At 36.4% G+C, this 20,238-nt stretch overlaps 2 protein-coding genes across 2 annotated transcripts; one reads left to right on the forward strand and one right to left on the reverse strand.

Moving 5' to 3' along the window:
• The first annotated feature begins 2,331 nt into the window (after window positions 1-2,331).
• LOC121416030 lies at window positions 2,332-5,426 on the forward strand. The gene is made up of 2 exons (XM_041609469.1): window positions 2,332-2,678; window positions 3,070-5,426. The coding sequence occupies exons 1-2, from the start codon at window positions 2,450-2,452 to the stop codon at window positions 3,375-3,377; spliced, it is 537 nt and encodes a 178-aa protein (XP_041465403.1). The 5' UTR covers window positions 2,332-2,449; the 3' UTR covers window positions 3,378-5,426.
• A 2,835-nt stretch (window positions 5,427-8,261) lies between these two features.
• Window positions 8,262-16,624, reverse strand: LOC121416031. The gene is made up of 7 exons (XM_041609470.1): window positions 16,421-16,624; window positions 14,888-14,996; window positions 14,323-14,401; window positions 13,515-13,754; window positions 12,892-13,103; window positions 10,122-10,245; window positions 8,262-9,086 (listed from the first exon to the last, which is right to left on the reverse strand). The coding sequence occupies exons 1-7, from the start codon at window positions 16,591-16,593 to the stop codon at window positions 8,971-8,973; spliced, it is 1,053 nt and encodes a 350-aa protein (XP_041465404.1). The 5' UTR covers window positions 16,594-16,624; the 3' UTR covers window positions 8,262-8,970.
• Window positions 16,625-20,238: the final 3,614 nt, after the last annotated feature.

Consider the following 20,238-nt stretch of genomic DNA (forward strand, 5'->3'; position numbering starts at 1 on the left):
GTAACTAGTGTTCACGCGCGTTAGTTATATCGGGTCCGGTCTGAGCGTTTCTGGGACCGCGCGTTTGTTAGACGACACAGCCAGCATCATAGAATTATAAACCTAATCATTGGTGGACCACTATCAATTTGCCATTCGCTTTTAGTCTGAAATGTATTCATTAAAAGGTTAAACGTTATCACACTGTAATAAGATGGAAAAGGGGCTTATCAAAGCTATGTTTCACAGAGGAACTGTTCGTCAAAAGGAAATTCAGACCTGAGGGACTTTTTAAGGCTTGTTTGTATTCACGAAGGCCATACGTACTTTACTAACCAAATGATGCGATCACGAAGCGCAAGCAGTTTTTGTTGTATATATTAACCCTAAACATGGATATTTTAAGGACTATTTTTTAAGGAATCCATTAAGAGTATACATATTTCTCAACATGTAATCTAATGCAAGTGCCAATTGATTATATGCTGATTTTGTTAGGTTACAGCTAAACACATGAAGCACTTTTGTAGTAATTGTAATCGTGATTATCATACACATCTCACTTATCGAATATTGAGAGCACGAAGCGCGAGCTGAAGATTTAGGACATTCAGACCTGAAGAGGGGCATTCTAAGGCTTGTTTGTAGGAATTCACGAAGACCATACGTAATTCACGGTGATGCAAGCGCGAAGCGCAAGCTGAAATTTTTCATTATGAAAGATTTCTGCCTAAATTAGACAGAAAATCGTGTACAACTCTTGAACGCACACACGGGTCACGGAGTGACCCTGAGTGCAAACAGCTGACTGTGTTACAACGTAGGGGTGATACATTTTCACAACATGGGTGATCAAACTCACTGGAGGGACTTTAATTCACTTATAACAAAGAAATGTGTACTACAGTACTCCTATTGAATGCTCTGATGAAAATTATATGAGTTTCACATTCATTTGAACGGGAGGACAAGATTATCGTATATATCGAGTGCATTATGCATAAATCATACAACCATTGCGACCCCTGCCCGGCCGATGGTTCAGGCATGACGATCCTGAGTGACGTCACCGATAAAGACCTCAAATGCCAGGAGAGCCTATTCGACAACTAACTTCCTCTAAAAAACACGTATTGAAGATAACATCCAATGGGGAAATGGCTTTCATTTTCATGAAATATACGTTCCGTTCCTCAATAAATCTTTAACCCCGTCGTTAACTGCCCATTCATTCTCGAGCAATGGGGGAATGAATACAGAGTGTCTCAAAGTTTGTGTGAAAAAAGGTGCATTTTCCATAGAACTTCTGCCAAAAAGCAATGCGTAAGGGAAAGATTAGCCCCAAAACACGAATAGATGAGTTAATCAAATGGAATGAATCATGAAAATCAGTGAAATATACTTTCTCCTGTACTCATTACTGAATACCCCGACTTGATACGATTAATTTTTCCCCTCTCCATCAACTTTTAAGAAAAAGGGTGCATATTTTCATAAAAATATCATGTGTTATATCGACGGACGCCCGTGCGTACGAGCAGGAGGAAGCCAAATGTCTCGTATTTTTCATAATGGATATTCAGATCGGAAAAGAGGACATTTTAAGGACTGATTTTAGGAATTCATGGACAGCAACCATGTCTTATCAATCCACTAATGCGAACATAAGCATGGACAGGAAATGTTTTATATTTAGACCTTAAAATGGGGCAGTCACTTTAAGTAGTCACGAATAAGCATGTGTCACTACGAACATAAAACAATATGCGTATATTTACTTGAAACGCGGGAGGTTTTAGTACAACAGGATTACATGTCTCGTTCAACAGACAATGTGAGCACGAGGAACAATGAAGACATATAGGCCCTGAACAAATTATGTTTCGTAAAGTTATGAAAAAATGTTTTGTAATATCATAACATAATAATAAAAATAAAATGCCAACAATTTCTTCTTTCCCGCTACGTTTCTTTACCTTTCTCCCTCCTTTTTTCCTTTTCCCCGTTTTTTTTTTTTTGGGGGGGGGGGGCACGTGCCCGGCCCCTTAGTTACGCCATGCACTGTACAGCAATATATTTGACTGCCGCCCGGGGAAAATGTACATTACGCTTTGTTATTATCATCTCACAGAATAATTTCAGTTTGTCGATTTTGTAACACATTGCAATTAAAACACACAGAAACTTCATCAAGACCTTTATTAAAATAATAATGATAATAATAGACCAGGGAAATAAACAGCGGTCAAAATCCCGGGCCCAAAATTAGTGAAGGTCTTACCGTCTTTGTGTCGAAATCAAATCATGATAATAAGAACTGTCTACCATGGCGTTCCATAGGCTTCTAACGTAATGCTTATCGCACACCGTCATTCAGTACACGTACGTAAGGTTAATGTACGCGAGGATTCGAGAAGTTAGAACTTAGACTTTTGCCTGGGCTGTGGAAAATCATTTTGATTCATGCTTGATGTATGATGTTAACATGTCGAGAACAAAGAAATTACTAAGCAGACCTGAACTTCCAAGTCTTGATGAAATCACTAAAGACTTGGAATCGGCGCCGAGCGATGATGTCGCGTTTACATTCTTGAAGAAGGACATTACCGGTACCATGGGTACAGCTGGTGCTGCGCTTGGCCTTGGGATTCCTCATCTTCAGGATTCCCATTCAAAATCAAGAGATTTCATCCCCTCCGGTAAGTGAACCCACATCAACTCAGATACTATTCCATTGCATATTTTATTTATTCTGATTAAAGGTCAAGTCCACCCCAGAAAAATGTTGATTTGAATAAATACAAAGAAAAATCAAACTAGCATGACTAGCATTAAAAATAAAATCTAACTAGAAATAGAATTTAGTAGACTGTCGAGAAACAATTGAAGATTAAACCAAATCAATTATGATGATGATAAATAATGTTGATATGGAAATGGATGTTGTTAATAAAAATTATGTTAATATTTGTACTAATTTTGAATAATAGACTACATGTATTTGAATGATATGATAAAGATATTTATTCCATGGACACTCGTTCATTGATGTAAAACCTAATTGTCATTTTCATTTGATCAACTTCACAGGTGAATCTTCAGCCAGGGTCGCACTGGATACATCCAAATCTTTTGAGTCAGCTGCTAAAAGACCCCGACAGGAATCCAGCAAATCAGTGTCGTCTAGTGCAAGGAAATCTGAAGAACAACTGCAGAAAAGCAAGGAAGAAAGGGAGATCGAAGACTGCTATCAGAAGGTCCTGAAGTTCTTGGAAATGAACTCTTATCTTAGAGACTCACAGGAGAAGATGTCCCAGCAGTGCGCAGACTTACAAGAATTAGGACAGACTGTCAAGGATCAGATTGATTCCCTAAGAACTCGGCTTCACACTTCATAGTATGGTATCTACTTGCCGCAACAGAATCTTTAAGGCTTGGTCCCACTGCACTTACGGATGCAGAGAGGATGTAAAACGGAAAAGAATCTTGCCATCCGTTGGAAAACGTTATATCCGTTGTGTACTCTTTGCATACATGTTTCATACACTCTATATCCATCAAGCATCTGCCAACTGTGATTTCATTGTTTGCCGATTTTGTCCATTTTCTGGAGGGGATGAAAATGGATTGAGCCACACCAATATTTTGCTTGTGCGCTGTATCCGTTACGAGTACATTTTGTGTTCATTGGCCAGTAGGACCAGGCCTTCACATCTTCACTGACATTCTGACAATCATATGTTTACTAGAAAGACCTGAACTTTTTTCTACTGATGCTGTAAACTTTCGCTTGTGATTTTCAAAAACAGTTACATCCATAACACTGGTGATATATTTCAGAGTAAAAAAAATACATAAAAGGAGTTTTTCTTTTTAAAGCATGTATTTTCATTTTGTTGAGTTGAAAATTCTTGCAGGGCACAATGCTTTTGAAAATTGAGAAAATGAAAACCATCAAAATTTTTAGTAGAGCTCTGCTCTTTCAACCTAAAATGTCTGTATGTGAAGTACACTCTATAGACTAATGTTCCACTGCTTTATTTTCTGATTCCAGTCATTGAAGCTGGTCAAGTTGTTACTATCAACGTCAAATAGATGTCATGATTTCAATTGCCTATAACAGCTGCAAATAACCTTTTTTTTATGGACAGCCAGGTGATTAGATCTTTGTTTTTTTAGCTGAGTTTTCACTCTATAGTGCATACATGTACATACATTCATGTATCATCCTTAACTTTTGATCTGTGATGTAAACAGGTAGTCAAAAATTGTGACTGGTACTGTACCAACCAGTATTAAAGCTAACTACCAATAATTGGTGGAAGTACTATATGATATTGAGTATAGATAATTCAATTACATGTGGGACAGGCCTAATTTACACTGTTCACTAATAAAACCAAATTTGATTGATCGTAAAAAATCAAAAGTCAAACATAGACTTTATTGTATTGTAGGGTCTTCTCCGCCTATCCCCCATGGTCTAACCCATTTTATTTACAAGTTATTGCCATAAACATGTCATTTTGCCCATGTATCATGTAATTGTTTTTTTCTTATCCACATGGTTGAGCATAAAGCTGAAATGCCATTTAAAAAAAAAACACAGCATAAATAACGAAAACTTAAGTAATCAATTGAAATGGTACTAGGACTTTTTTTCATCTGTACAAAAATCCAAAGTGGGTGTAACAAAGTGATGATTGGACTGAAAATGAAATGAGACAAATGTAAATAATAGACCAATTGGCTAAAATTAAGCCATAGTGGTGTTAAACAATCTAGGAAGTAGGCAAAGTAGTTTTGAATTAGGGTTATGCTTGTGGAAATGGCATAGACAACAGTTTTAGATGTGTAACAATATTGTGTATTGTTACTAAAATTTGTGCAATCATGAAATTTGCCCATCAGGCATTCCTTTTATCTGGTGGAAACACAAGTGATTGTGTAGCTGAAAAGTATCTCTCTGTTGGGTTCTAAAATGCCTCAATCTCATAAAGTAGATTTAATTTTCAAGTACATGTATTAAAATATCTATAAAATAACATTCTGTATGCATATACAAAATGATTTCTATGTTTTGAAGTAGTCAAAGTATAGTGCACATCATTGATCTAAAGTACATTTTTATGCTGTAACTATGTATTAATTGCACATGTGTGCTATGTTATGTTCTATATTCTTCTTTTCAAAGGGGAATCCAACCAAATGGAAAAGTTGGTTTAATAGAAAGGGGAAATTTCATAGAAACAAAATTGGACATAAAAATAGTAGGAAAAAATCAATCTTTAGTCATAAGTTTATAAATAAATTGAATTAAGATTTTTTGTTGAAGGTATAATGTAACAAAATATGTGTACGTTTACTCAATACTGCAATGTTACAAGATTGTATCCTTTGTTTGAATGGAATAAGACCATTAAAACTTTGAAAAATATTTTGCAAACTCTGAATCAAGTGTCACTTGAATTAAGTGGGGGATAATTTTATTCCCCTGCATGTAAAAAATTATTAATAAACTGCTTTTAAAATGTTGATATTAAATATTAATAACATTTGGATAAATTATTTCAGAATTGTTACATGTTGAATATGACCCTTTTGTAGTGGGTGCTTTTGGTGTTGACCTTATCGTTAACACTAGTGGGGCATTGCAAGAAACTTGCGTTCAATTGCAGGTCATTTTTGGTCCTTAAATCAATCATATGTCTTGCAGTTAATTGCAAATTAGTGATTGATTGCTAATCTGCTCCTAGAAACAAGAAGTTTAATCTGATTTGCTATAACTAACGTTGATCTATAAAAGAAAATAGAAAAGAATATTTGCAATTTATCACAAAGATTTTCTTGCAACACCCCCTATGAATAATCCCTTCGTACACTCCCTTTGTGTACTATCATGACAAACCTATGTCACTTGTGGTGCAGTCATATTTTCCCGACGGCGCGCGGCCATACGGAGAGTCGAAAACAGTTGTTTTATTAATTTTCATTTAAACCATATACATGTATATAGCTGGTACACAAAAATGTTTAAAGGGGAATCCAGCCTTGGTCATAAAATGTAGTGTTGGAAAGGAGAAAAATAGATAAAACAGAATGGTGAAAGTTTGAAAGAAATCGGACCAGCAATAAGAAAGTTATGGCTGCTTTAAAATTGAAATCCCTATGATTATGTAGATTTCAAATTGGCAACTGGGTACATGAGTAAATTATGACAAGAGGCAAGGACAACTTTCCCATAGGCCATGTACTTAATTATCAGGGATTTGTGGTTTTCTCCTAACTGCCCATTCCCCAGGGGCAGTAATCTTAATATAACCCTAGTATGTATATTGTTTTATGTCCTCATGAAAGAAAAATAAAATTTGAAGTAAAACATTTGAAAAAATGACATATTAGCCATTTTATGTATTGGAGTACATGGAAGAGTAGTCCTTGCCTTACATTACTGTGACATCACATATGTGACCAATTGGCAGTCTCCATGGATCTAGGGATTACCAATATTCACAACTTAAAAAAAATCATAATTTTCTTATTATTTGTCAGAAAGTGTTCAAACTTTCACCTATCAACTTGTCTGATTTTTCTTATTCCCCTAAGAACAAGTTTTTATTTGGGTTGGATTCCCCTTTAACGACTGTTTGCGACTCGCCCGTAGGGGGAATGTGACTATACCACTATACAAGGGAACTTTTTTTTAACAAGCTACGCTTTCCAGGAACTTCCATTTGATTTCATAATATTTCCATGTACTTATTTCATTGTTGAAAATTTGAAGTGAAATATATTCTTTATTAATCAATCAAGCAAGCATATGAAAAAAAATGACAGCAACAAGATACCAAGCTGCTGAAACATTAGATGGTTGACTTTAATTCATATACATTAGTAACAACGTTCCAAAAAATTATTTCTGTCCAGTGTATCAACAATTTTTACAATATTTAGATGAGAGACTGATATTATATCAGTCTCTCTATATGACATCGACAAAAAAATAACACTAATGTTTGGCCCAGTGGAGTCATGTACTGGTATGGCTTCCATCGGTTGCTGTAGAAAGATTATAGTACATTTATCAATCTACCCACTCAAAGTCATTCAAAACAAATAATCTATGAAGTCATACCTTGAACATACCTTGAAGTGCCACACTTCCATATTCACGTAGGTAGATATTAGTGTGGCAGGGATTGTGGGGCTTTGTAGCCCATTAATAACCCAACATAAACACAATGTATACTTATTATAAGGAAGATACAATTGTAAAGAAGCCCTCGTTTCTATCATTATATTAAGATACAATATAGATTATTGGAACGAAAATGAAAATAAAAAAATTGTTTATAAGGAAATGCATTTGAGACATCATTGGTTCACTCAAATATCTTTGCCTATTATTGTGCACATCAAATATTTTGACGATGGTGACGGTATAATGTAAGGTTTAATGCAAATAATTTGATTATTTATCAGTCAGATTTTGATGAAGGGTTCTCTTCGTCCTCTGATTCCCTTCTATTTGTTCTTTCAGAGAATATACCTCCGTCTCTTCTGCAAATCCTTAGAATAAAGTGCAATAATCTGCACAAGAGCGTTTTAATTCGTTTGTTCATATTATTATTCTATTCAAGTCATTTCATTAATTCATTCTTTCCCACATTTATTCATTCCTCCATTTCTCCATTCATTTCAATGTTTATTTTAAACAATATACCATTGCAGCTAAATTTGTGGTTTTACAGTGGTACACATGTAAATAGAAAACTCATAATAAAAATTAGATCTTGCATAATATTGAAGGATAAAATGGAAGTCACCATGACAAAAATTTATTCTAAAAATAAACATAAAATAAAAAAAATATTGGCGAAAATTTGAAAAAAAAATTATTTGATTTGTGACGTCGGCAGCTTTCCTACATATCGTATGGTAAAACATCAATTAAATGTTCTTTTTCTCAGAAAATTTTAAATAGTTTACGTTGTAACTTCAGTTTATCAATAGACAGATCATTTCACATCCACTCCTAAAATGAATTAAGAATAAGTCATGACGAACCATTAAAAAATAAATTTTATTCACTATATATTTCATTACATATGTGGCAGCTGCTCGTATATAACGTCACAAATAAAAAAAAGAATTCTAATAACTTTCTAAATGTAATAGATTTTCCTCAAAACTTCACCAATATTATTTTTTGGTTATTTTACAACAAACTTTTCGTTAGGATGCAATTATTTAAATCATAGGGATAGTCATTTTTTTTACAATTTTAACAAGGTTATACTTACGACATGAAAATATAAAACCATGTGACGTGCAAAATAATTTTGCAAGAGCCGTTACGCGGCTTTTACCAGTCCTACTCATCTTGTATAATTCGCTTACTTCCATACAATGATGGTATAAAACATCGGGTGATAATTTCCCCTTGCCATTTGAACTTAAAATAGCTACATTCCCATAAAAAGGGAAATATATAAATGAATGAATAAATAATAGATACGTAAATAGATATATGAATAAATAAATAAATGATTAAATGAATAAATAATAAATAAATCAATCAATAAACCATTCAATAAACATCAATAGATAGTTTAGATAGAAATAAAGGATGATAGAAAAGGAGAGTATAGATAGCTAGGTAGATAGATTGATGAATAGATAGATAGATGGATGGATGGGTGGGTGGGTAGATAGATAGATAGACATAGACAGATGCAAATTCATAGGCCTAAATAGTTATGAATAAATGAATAAACAAATGACTTAATAAATAAATGAATCAATAAAGATTTGTCAAGCACCAAAAAATATCTGTCTACTTTTATTATCAAACGAGTCCGACTATGTACGCCTAGTATAAAACCCACAATATAATTTTAAAGACTGAAATTGAAACATACAACTTAAATGTAATAAGAAAGCTTTGGGAATTATTTTTCAGCAGATGAAGTGTTTTTAATCAACGATCATTTAGTTATCGAGGTTAGGATAGATGGATGATGATGGTGACGTCACCAACACGACTGATAGCTCATCTTTCCTTGTTCCCAGTTGTGGTCTGTCATCCTTATTAGACACGTACAACTCTGTGAGGTGAGAAAGAAACGTTTAGAAATTGTATCACTGATTAATTATCATTAATTAATCTGCGATGACACTTCCCGTTTTTTAAAGTATTCCTCCATGAATTTGGTCATTAGAATTTTCATTAATGAAAATGACCCCACAGCAATTTTCAATAGCTGTTGATATTTCTACTTCTCTGTAGCATCAGTCGATGTGCCGTTTTCTCATTTCAAAAGAATCTGGTCTGAAATTGTATATCCATATATAGGTCCATGGCCATTAGCATACCTACGGGGGGGCATACTCGGGGGCAGACTGCCCCCCCCCTCCTGACGAGTCACAACCCATGCAAGGGACGTATCCCTGTCCCCCCTGACGAGTCACAACTGATCCCTGACGAGCCACAAGTGGCCAGCTCCTTTGAACCTGAAGACCTTTTTTTCTCTTTTTTTTTCTTTTTTTTTGCTTGTCACATTTTTTCTGGAACGAAATGCTTTATTTGTGGTTGGAGACCTTTTTTTTTGCCTGTCAATTTTTTTCTCCGGTACGAAATACCTTTATTTGTAGTTGAAGCTCTTTTCTTTTTGCTTGGCAAATTTCTTTCTGGTACGAAATCCTTTATTTGTAGTTGGAGACTTTTTTTTGCTTGTCAAATTTTTTGGCGGACGAATTTGCCACGCCTTTTGAAAATCCTAGGTACGCCACAGTCCATGGCACTTCAAAGCTTCCATTGATAATGAAAAATTATTTTTTTTATTTGCTTCCATGACGCGTGATTACGGATTCAAGAACATAAAGGGCGTATTTTAATGCCCGTCGTGACAATGATCTTTGAGATATATTTTGTCGAAGGTCGGGGAATCGAAACAGCAGTTTCGTCCTGGACTCTGGAAAAAATGACACATTTTGAAACATTTGGTAGCTCCGAAACTTTGGGGCGAAACTGCTGTTCCAGTTCGCCAATTTGTTTGACGGATAATTTCTATATACGCATTTTCCGTTTTCTTGACTCCGTTGCGAAAACTCCCTAAAACATGAATTTGAATTATACTTACTGTCGCTATCCGAGTTGCTGAGAGTCGACAGTAAGCCTGTCTGGTTATTATTCAGGGTCCATAAGAACATTCGGTGGTTTCCAAGGATAATTCGCTCATTGTTGGTCATCCAAGATGGAAAATCCTGTATCAATATTAATGTGTACACAGCGAAAAGCTGTCATCTGGACAATGTACAATATTCCTGGGACGAACACTGAAAACGTCCCCTATATGTCTTCGGCTGACTCAGGGATTTTGTAAAAGTAATAATAACCCAGGGGCACTTCCATTGACGAGTGGATATCAGGTGCGACCATGGGGTTTCGAAAATCACCCTAAACAAGTATTATCCATATTCTTAGAATGCACCCCTTAACACGTACTGGCGTGTGATTTACCCTTAACAAAGTATTGGAAACAATACGCTTGACTAATATTCCCTAAATTGACCCCCTAACAAGACAGCGAGATTTTAATTGTTATGTCCCGGATGTCGTCAGTACCTTAATTTACTTACATTTTGGTTTAGTACTGCCCCCACCTCACACACCTCGCTCAAATCGGATCGACACTAACCAAGCTAACCACGTAGTGTTGGGGCAAAAAGTACATTTTATAAAGCATATAATTTTATATACCCTCGCAAATTTGACCGTTTAAACACTTAGCCTTCCTAGCCTTCTCAAGGCGTTTATTCTCAAAATTTAGAGACTTTGAACGTAAAAGGTAATAATAGAATATGGCAAGAGATGGGGTTTTAGTGCATTACACCCCTTAAAAATATTACGAGAGAATGTGTTCACCAGGGAGAAAATATTTGAAGTGAAACCTTGCATGTGAAGCACTTTACGAACTTAACGTTTGAAAAAACGTCTGAAAGCGATATAAAACCATCAAACTTGACATAAAAATACCATTAGAGATCTTTGGTGTGCTTTACGTGCAAAATTCTGCATTATAATTTTTGGGGTGTTGTCCCCCCCCCTTTCGCCACCCAACACATGGAGAGACATTCCTGACTCTTAACTATTAGGTCTATGTTTCATTGGTAAATTTAGCCTCAATCGGGGAGTATATAGCGACAGAGCCATAAAACAAGTGGAATGCCTCTGGCCGTCTCACCTACATCACGCGATTCAACAAGCAGCAGTGCTGACTTTGAAAACTATTATAACTCGCACAAGATGTTCAGTGATACTTGGTAACTCTTATTTCCACGTTTTATGAACTAGACCAATACACTTACAGAGATAGGATGGTAGTTCAACAAATACCCCCAAATCGGCCAAAGTTCATTGACCCGAAATGACCTTTGACCTTGACATGTGACCTGAAACTTGCACATGATATTCAGTGATACTTGATTACTCTTATATCCAAGTTTCAAAAGTCAGATCAATAAACTTGCAAAGTTATGATGGTAGTTCAACAGATACCCCCAAATCGGCCAAAGTTCATTGACCCGAAATGACCTTTGACCTTGGTCATGTGACGTGAAACTCATGCAGGATGTTTGATGATACTTGATTAACCTTATGGCCAAGTTTCATGGTTTAGGTCCATACTTTCTAAGTTATGAAGTCATTTCAAAAACTTAACCTTAGGTTATAAGGTTTGATGTTGACGCCGCCGCCGTCGGAAAAGCGGCGCCTATAGTCTCACTCTGCTATGCAGGTGAGACAAAAAATGTATATCGTAAAGAATGACATAAATTTGGAGCGCTTTGGACAAAACGCGGTTATGTCTAGAGTTAAGGCGACCACACACCTTGCGATTGGTCTGCGATTCAATTTTGGAAAAAAACGTAGTAGAATTTGATGGTATTAGTATTGAGACGTGGAATATCTTACTGTGTAAGGTTCGAAATCATCATACGAATACCCATGTTCAAATCTGTGACTACATCATCTTTTTTAGAATAAAAGCCAATTTAATATCTAGTCGTAGTGACGTCACAGCAGTCGTGCGATTGGCTAAGATTTGAAACCTATTTGGCCTTTATTCCAAAATAAAGAAATTGTTACAATAGTTTCAATTAATTTCAACCTCAAATAAAATGATATGTTCCATTCACATTTTCAGAAAATGAAAAATGCTATTTGTTGCAAAATCGGATTGCGAACAGTCGTAAGGTGTGCGGTGGCTTCAGTAGACTTCAATTTTATGGCATATATATGTGTGGTGGGTATATAGGGAGGTTAATCTGAAAGAAATGCAAGGCAGTCTAGTATATTACAGGAGATCACAGACGACTTATACTCGCACCTTGCATTTAGATGCTATTTTGCGATAGGGAGCGAGAAAATTTTCCAATTTAAGTAACAAAAAAACGTTTATTTTAGAGCACCTGACAACATAAATGGAATACTGCATTAATAAATACATTTATACGCATGTAGGACCTACATTTTTTTTCTTTGAAGTCGATTTTTTGGGGGGTGGGAGAGGTGATCAGTCACCAAAGGCCCCCTAAAACCGCGCCTGTTTTTTCAGTATATGTTCTTGACCCCAATATTACGTTACATACGTAACGTGCCCAATCTTGAAAAGAGATCCTTTTTACGCGGTATCTACTCGTCAATGGAAGTGGTCCTCGGGAATGATAATAATAAAAAGTTGAAGCAATCATTATCACCATCATCGTCATTTTCATCATGATCATCACCATCAATATCCGATATCAACATGATCTCTATCTTGGTGAATTGCTCCCACTATTTCCTATTTGTTTTCCCCCAACAAAAGTTAATTGTTCATAGAAAATACACCAAAGAATAACCGTACTTACTGGCAACATCATTGGCCCTCTCGTACCACCAGACAAGCATGCTTCTTGTCCATTCTCACGCTCATCATCGTCATCGTCACTGACTGATCCATTAAAGCAACCAGTATGTCTATTTCGCATGTTTCGGTTTTGCTGGGGTACGGAGGAGAAAGCAGCTACCGTACCCGAAATTGAGTCGCCAACCTCTATGTAAGTATGCATGTTTAAGACAACTGTAAATAAAATAAACAAAAGTATTGTTATAAGCCTATATTTCGTTATTCCCCGCAGATCACTTTTGCCTGCAAGAAAATGCAACTAAAAGCAGGGTCGTAAAACGAAAATAAAACAAATAACAAAAAGTCGAACATTGTTAGAGAACTTAGAGTTAACAACATTCTGCCTTTCAATTCCTTGACTTGGCAATTGTCATTTCTTTTTCATTTGCTTGTCGAGCTCCTAATTATTTCGACCCACTCCTGGGATCATTTTTCAGTGTCGACCGTTTTTTCTTTGTCGACGAATCCATCCACATTTGTTTGACAAAGTAAACTGGTATGGGTTATACTACGATGAAGTCAATGTATAAATCCTGCATACTCGAATGTATTACAGGGTATATACATGTAGTATTAATAACTTACAATCATTTGTGGTGAATTTTGGTTCTGAAGCCGATGGACATACGAAGAAGCCAAGGAAGCGATCATTGTTGGTACCCTGCCCAGAAACCAGCCGGATCTGTTGAGTGTTGGCATACTGAAACCTGAAAGTGGGTGACGAGGTTCGAAGAGCCCAGTTTGGCAATCTTTTGTGAACTCGCTCAGCATCGTCGATGTTGGTTCCGACGCTTCGCTTTACCTTTTTGCGAACAACCGGTTCCCCTATATCGTCAGGGACAGATATATAATCACAAATTATGTATAATATCGTAACTTCATTTTTTTTTTAAACTTAGAACTTTCCACTCTCTTTTCCCCTCTCTTTCTTTTTCTATTTGATGCTTCCTGTATTTCCCTTTCCTTTCTCCAAATGACTTAATGACGTGACCAAATTTTTATTTTGCAGGAAGTAAATCTACAACATTTTTTAATGATTATCACAGAACCAAACAGTAGCATTATCGAAAAAAAAACTATTGGGCACATTTTGAAGTGTGTAAACTGTAAAGGCATTTTCAGCTTAATTAGAGGCGGTTGCAATTCAGGGCAGTGGAGCAAAAGTTTCAGTTTCAGTTTAAAGTACATGTAATCTGTTAGAGAATAAAACTTCCGATTAAAAACCATTGATTATTCTGTTTTCATTTAGGAATGCCTGATACACATGTATATCCAGCGGCGAGGGACTCTTCTCCGCGCCCCTATACCTGGGGTAGATGAGACAAAAGATAGATAAAAATTCATCGAGGAATCCCCAAAGTATAATAAAAAAAAACGAGATATAAATATTCACCTCTTTTTGTTTTCAAACGGAACCCTATCCATGAATAGGTCTGTACACCTTCGTCGTCAGCTGTACCACGTCTAACGAGCTGTAGAAGATTGACAAACATTAAGTGGTCATAAAAATGGATATGAAGGAGAGTGGTCCATAGTTTAGATTTGTTTCTTGATTTTTTTCAGTCAAAATTTTCTGCCTCATACCACTCATGTTTGCTTTGAAAAAAATAATATTGGTCTTCAGCAGTTTTCTTTGGGTGTTGCTTTGTAGTAGTTATTCATAGATATGTTTTAACTTTTATTGATATATAAAATAAATCTCGAATCGACTTGAGTTTAGGTATTCCTAGCAAAATATGTCTGACATAGCAACGCACCTATAACTAACTAATCCCTTAAAAGCGTTTTTCTTTGAAACCTCCACAAGTTTTAGTTCTCTGAAATCAACGTTCCTGATTTAAATTCGGTTTCAAAAGTCAATATTCATTTTTAATGTCCTCACCATCTCTTACTGAGTAAATGTTTAGATACAAATAGGTCTACTAGAATGCATTATTGAGTAAGTCTATATAAAGTACCATGTTGCAGGTTCGTCCAGCCTCTCGTAAATATTCCAGAACAGAACAATGTCCAGCACCATTCATTTTGAAGCTAGTTGCATCCACTGCCTCGATAACGTCACGGTTTCTATACCAAACCAAAGAAAATTTAAAGATATAAGTCTGGTAGTTTTGACTAGTACACGCCTTAAAATAAACAACAACAACGATCCAATCAGGGTCTGTGCATGCAGACTAAACTCTGGCTGTGTGCGCTTGCGTCTGATTGGTTGAAAGTTGGACTGATGTAGTATGTCCTCTTCATTTTTGGTATTATTGAATCCGATACCAAGAGAGATCTAACACTATACTATGTATTACAGTGACTTTCCATATTAGTATGTTTGTTATTCTTTCTTCACGGAAATTAATGAATTCTAAATCTAGTTGAAAATATAAAGATCAAATTGTCTCCAATAACATCAATGACGACGGTGATGATAATGATTATGGCGACGGCTATGATGATAATGATGTTGATAACCGTGATGATCATGATGATGAGGTTGATGATGATGATAATGACGGTGATAATGATAATGACGATGTTGAAGATAATGGTGGTGGTAGTGATGATGAAGATGAAGATGATAGTTATGATAACGATAATGGAAGTGAAGATGATGATGACTACGACGACATCGGCGATGTCAGAAATGAGGGTGATGATGTTAATGACAGTGATGATGATTAGGATGATTGCAATGATGATGATGATGATGATGATGATGATGATGGTGATGATGATGGTGATGATGATGGTGACAACGATGTCCGGACATGGTGGCTCAGTGGTAGAGCGTCTGCCTCATGAACGGGAGGTCATGGGTTCGATCCTCGACGGAGTCATACCAAAGACTTATAATAATGGGACCTTCTGCCTTCTTGCTAGGCACTCAGCATTTAGATTGGAGAAGGGTAATAATAATATGTTATGTTATGCAGGGCCCGCTGGTAGAGCAGTTTCCTAACTGAAGTGGCTACCCTGGGTAAAAAAATTATTATTATCATCATCATTGTTATTATTATGGTGATAATGGCGAGGATGATGATGATGGTGTAGGGGCCTGGGAGCGATTTTTGAAGAGGGTTTAGGTTTAGAAAAAAATGACAAGCCCCCAAAAGAGGTTTTCACTCCAAAGTGGTGAGTTTGATCACCCATTTAGCATATCAACTTGATTTCCAGGAGGGTGCTGCCTATGGCGGAGGCCTGTTATTATGCAGCACCCCAGAAAAATGGGGGTGCTTTACGAACCCCAGCATCCCGGCTTCCCATGGTCATGTGATGATGATGTTGATGAAGACATTGATAATGAGAATGATGATGATGTCGACGACGATGATGATGGTGATGATGATGACGACGAGAGTGATGATAGTGAGGAGGTGGATGGTGAAGTTGATAGTGATTTGTTGCTGTGACGAGTGTAAAACGGTAGAAGAGGTGGAAAAGGAAACGGACGGGGGCGGTGAAAGATAGGGAGAAGAGGGTATAATGATAAGACATCTTACCTGAATCCAGCCTTCCAAGCCAGTCCAGACCAATCTACCTCAATCAATGAATGTTCACCATCGGAACTCTTGAGAGAACACCCAAAATCAGTCACAATCTTTGGACGATCCTTTTCACACTGCATGAAAATACGACTCAAAGCAACTCCTTCACCACGAAAAGAATTCGCCATAGCAAAAATAGTTGTTGTATCCTTTTCCAATGAACATGCAATATTAGCGATTTATGTTGTCAATTTTAATGTAATTATGAACATTCATAAAACGTATTGCTATTACTCTCTTATTTTGATAAATCGAAACTTTATCGAGCTGCAATAAAATCAGTAACCTGCTGCTTAGAAACGTTGACTTGCTGTTCTGCTGACTAACAGCAATTTGAGAGGTTTATGTAGGCCTATAGAAATATAGAACGACCATATTTATATATACATTTCCCATAATCTATTTCGGGGAATATTGCCTCACAGAGAGAGCCGGACGTCAAACTCTGTTTTTTCTTTGTGAAGTGTGATTCAGTGAGAGCATGAACAAATATCTATGCTCGAAGGTTCCCAGTAAAAACAATGTCGGCAGTCATCCATGAAACGCATTGTTATTATTTTTTCAACACGCAATGCGAGAGAAATAGGGGAACCCCCATTACGTTATTTTCCTCCAGCTAACTAATTTCATTTCGTCATTTTATTTAAATATTCCTGTAGTCTAACACTGAGAACACTGAGATTTGACATTGTTTGTTTGGTTTATTTTGCTTTGATCACCACTATCGCCATTCCTTGTTGGTTAAATGGTGCAATATTTTGTTTGACGGTGCTGGAGTTCTAGAGCCCGCTGTGGAGCGCTCGTTCAGAGTTCAGTAGAGTTCCATATATTCCATTGATTTAGACTTTATTTATTGAATGAAAAAAAATCTGAAGGCTGTTCCATTGTCCTCTAAACGATTATTGATTCACCGCATTACAGTCGTAGTTATAACCTTTCAGAGTAATCAGGAACATGTGAATCATTTTCTAGAGTGGCAACGCTTTGATGTTACCAGGTGACGTTAAAGCCCCCCCCCCCATTCACTCTCACTCCATGTCTCCCTTTTCTAACCCTCTCTCCCCCGCCCCTCACTCTCTCCAAAGTTCTAATTATCAGCCCATACTTCTTTCAAATATTTTCATCCAGTCTATTTCAATACTGTCTTCCAAACTCCTCTATAGATATACCCTGTTTATCTTATACCCTCTCTGTGACGTCTTTCATGCATTCCCGCCACTATCTCTGATATGATTTAATGATAACTGATTTTAATCTAGAAAATTCAGGCAGGAGGCCTACCACATTTTATGTACTCCTATCATCAAAATTCTCTCACAATGAAATATAGAATTTAAATCTTTTAGAGACCCTTCTTAACAACAAAACAATGACAACAAAAGATTCTCTCTTCAAAACTGGGCATGTGTTCACCGAGGACTATTTCAGTTTCAGCAAGGTGCTTTTTTCTTCGCTTTCATTTTTTTAATGATACGATTCCCATATTTTTATATGAGTTCTTACTTTGGGGGAGTGAAATTTTCTAAGCCATAATTTTGCTGAACCTGTCAACTCTGCACCCTTCAATATTAATTCCTCATTGTGTGAATACACGGATCAATGAATTTTGTGTAACCGCGCCCACTGTAGACTATATAGCATGATGTACTGTGTGACACAGAAATATCAACTTACATTTATTGGGGTGGGTAATTTTTTACCTAACTGTTAAGAAATCATGAATACTTGTAAGCAAACAACCAGAGGACCGATGAGGATTAATGCTTTACCAAAGGGCACTGCATCAAGTGGGAATCGAACCCGGGTCACCGGAATCCGAACCCCCCCCCCCCCGCCCTACCATGTCTACCGACTGAGTTATCAGACATGATTTTCATGATATTGATTATGAAAATGCAATAATGCCCAAAGTCAGTTTAAACAGATGAAGGAATGGTATACACACAAGCTTACCAATTTTCTATTAAACAGATCATGTACATTCGCTATTATTACTTCTGATTTCCCTCTAACATACACGTACGGATTTATTTTAAATTTTGATTTGAATGATGCATAGATTATTTCAATTTGATATACCAGTCAGGGGCCGCGGAACCGGGGGGGGGGGCTGGGGGGCTTCAGCCCCCCACTTTTTTCCAAAACCGTGTACAAAAATGCAAAAATGACCATATGATTGTGATTTTTAGCATGGTCAGCCCCCCCACTTTTGGCTCAGCCCCCCCCCCCCCCACTTTGAAAACCGTTCCGCGGCCCCTGTCAGTATGCACTAGCCAATTTGGAGAAGTTCACATTGGGATTTCCCATTATATGGATATGGTCATTTCATTCATTGTGGATGTTGCTTGATCAAGTTTTGTTCATGCCTGTCAATAATGTGACGTTTTCTTTGTACTTGGTTTTTCAGGCTTACCCGGAAATCAAATTAATGAATACAATGAGAATAAAGTAATGAATAGTCGGCTGGAGTTCTGTGATCCATGTTTAATCTGTCTCGTTTATCCCTTATTTACCACATCACGCTAATGTTGCAATATTGCACATTCGTACAATTAAATTCAACCATGATAATAATTAATTTTCTCTTTCAACGTTATTAATAAACATAACATTAATAAACATTAATTTGTATAGCGCAGCTTTTATATGGATATATTAAGCTACGCTTCTTCAGAGCTCTTTTTACCTATCTCTACATAGCATATTGTTTTCTTAACAAAATAGACATGTTTTTAATTTTGATTTGATAGCCAATGATGGAGAGCTTCTTAATATGTCGATTGGCAGGCTATTCCTTAGTTAGGGGGCAGCAAGTGTAAATGCACGATCACCAAGAGTGACTTTTGTTTTGTGAAATGGGAATAATTTATCTGTGGAACTTCGCCGGCTTTATTCTGGAGAAGAAGCTAATACAATGTTATTTTCTTTATTGAGTAACGTCTACACATTAATTTTAAGAATCAATTGGGAAATAAATGATATCTAAATTTGAAGAAAATATCGCAAACACGATTATCATCAATAATTGATTCAGCGTGCAAAAATTAAGTTTCCGTCTAAAAGGAAAGCTTCGTATTGTTACCATTGGATCCGGTATTGAGGGACACACTCCTATCAGATGTCACACGAACATGCGGATACAAACGAACTAGTGACCTGGGGGCCCCCGGAACACAAAGGTTAGCGATTAATCGCTAAATGAAACGGCCTACATCGTTGAGTGCGCATTTTGCTGAGTAGAATGACGAAGAACCAATCAGAACCGGTCTTTCAAATTAACATTAATTCCTGAAAATATACGGGATGATTTTTATAGGACTTAATGGAAATCGATCTAGTTCTAAGTGAAGAGGGAGTTAGGTGGGAAATTAGGAAGGTGGAAGAAGGAAAATACAATTAACAAGTTTGAGTAATAAGAAATGAAATTAGAAATAAAACGTAGATCATTTTTTTTTCTCGTTCGCTGCGCTTACTCAAAATCATTTAAATGCAGCTCTGTGGGATAATCAAAGTAATTTGACAAGCCAGATGACAATAATTCACTACACACACATATATATATACAGTATATATATATATATATATATATATATATATATATATATATATATATATATATATATATATATATATATATATATATATACTGTATATTTAATATGAGATTCACCAGTCAATGCAGACTTTTTTTCTCACTCGCTTCTCTCGCTCGTGCGAACGATAGCATCAAGCAAGATGAAGAGAAATGTGAAATGCATTACAGTCGCGTCAAT

Source organism: Lytechinus variegatus, chromosome 5, assembly GCF_018143015.1.
Source record: "Lytechinus variegatus isolate NC3 chromosome 5, Lvar_3.0, whole genome shotgun sequence".
In the NCBI taxonomy this organism is placed as follows: domain Eukaryota; kingdom Metazoa; phylum Echinodermata; class Echinoidea; order Temnopleuroida; family Toxopneustidae; genus Lytechinus; species Lytechinus variegatus.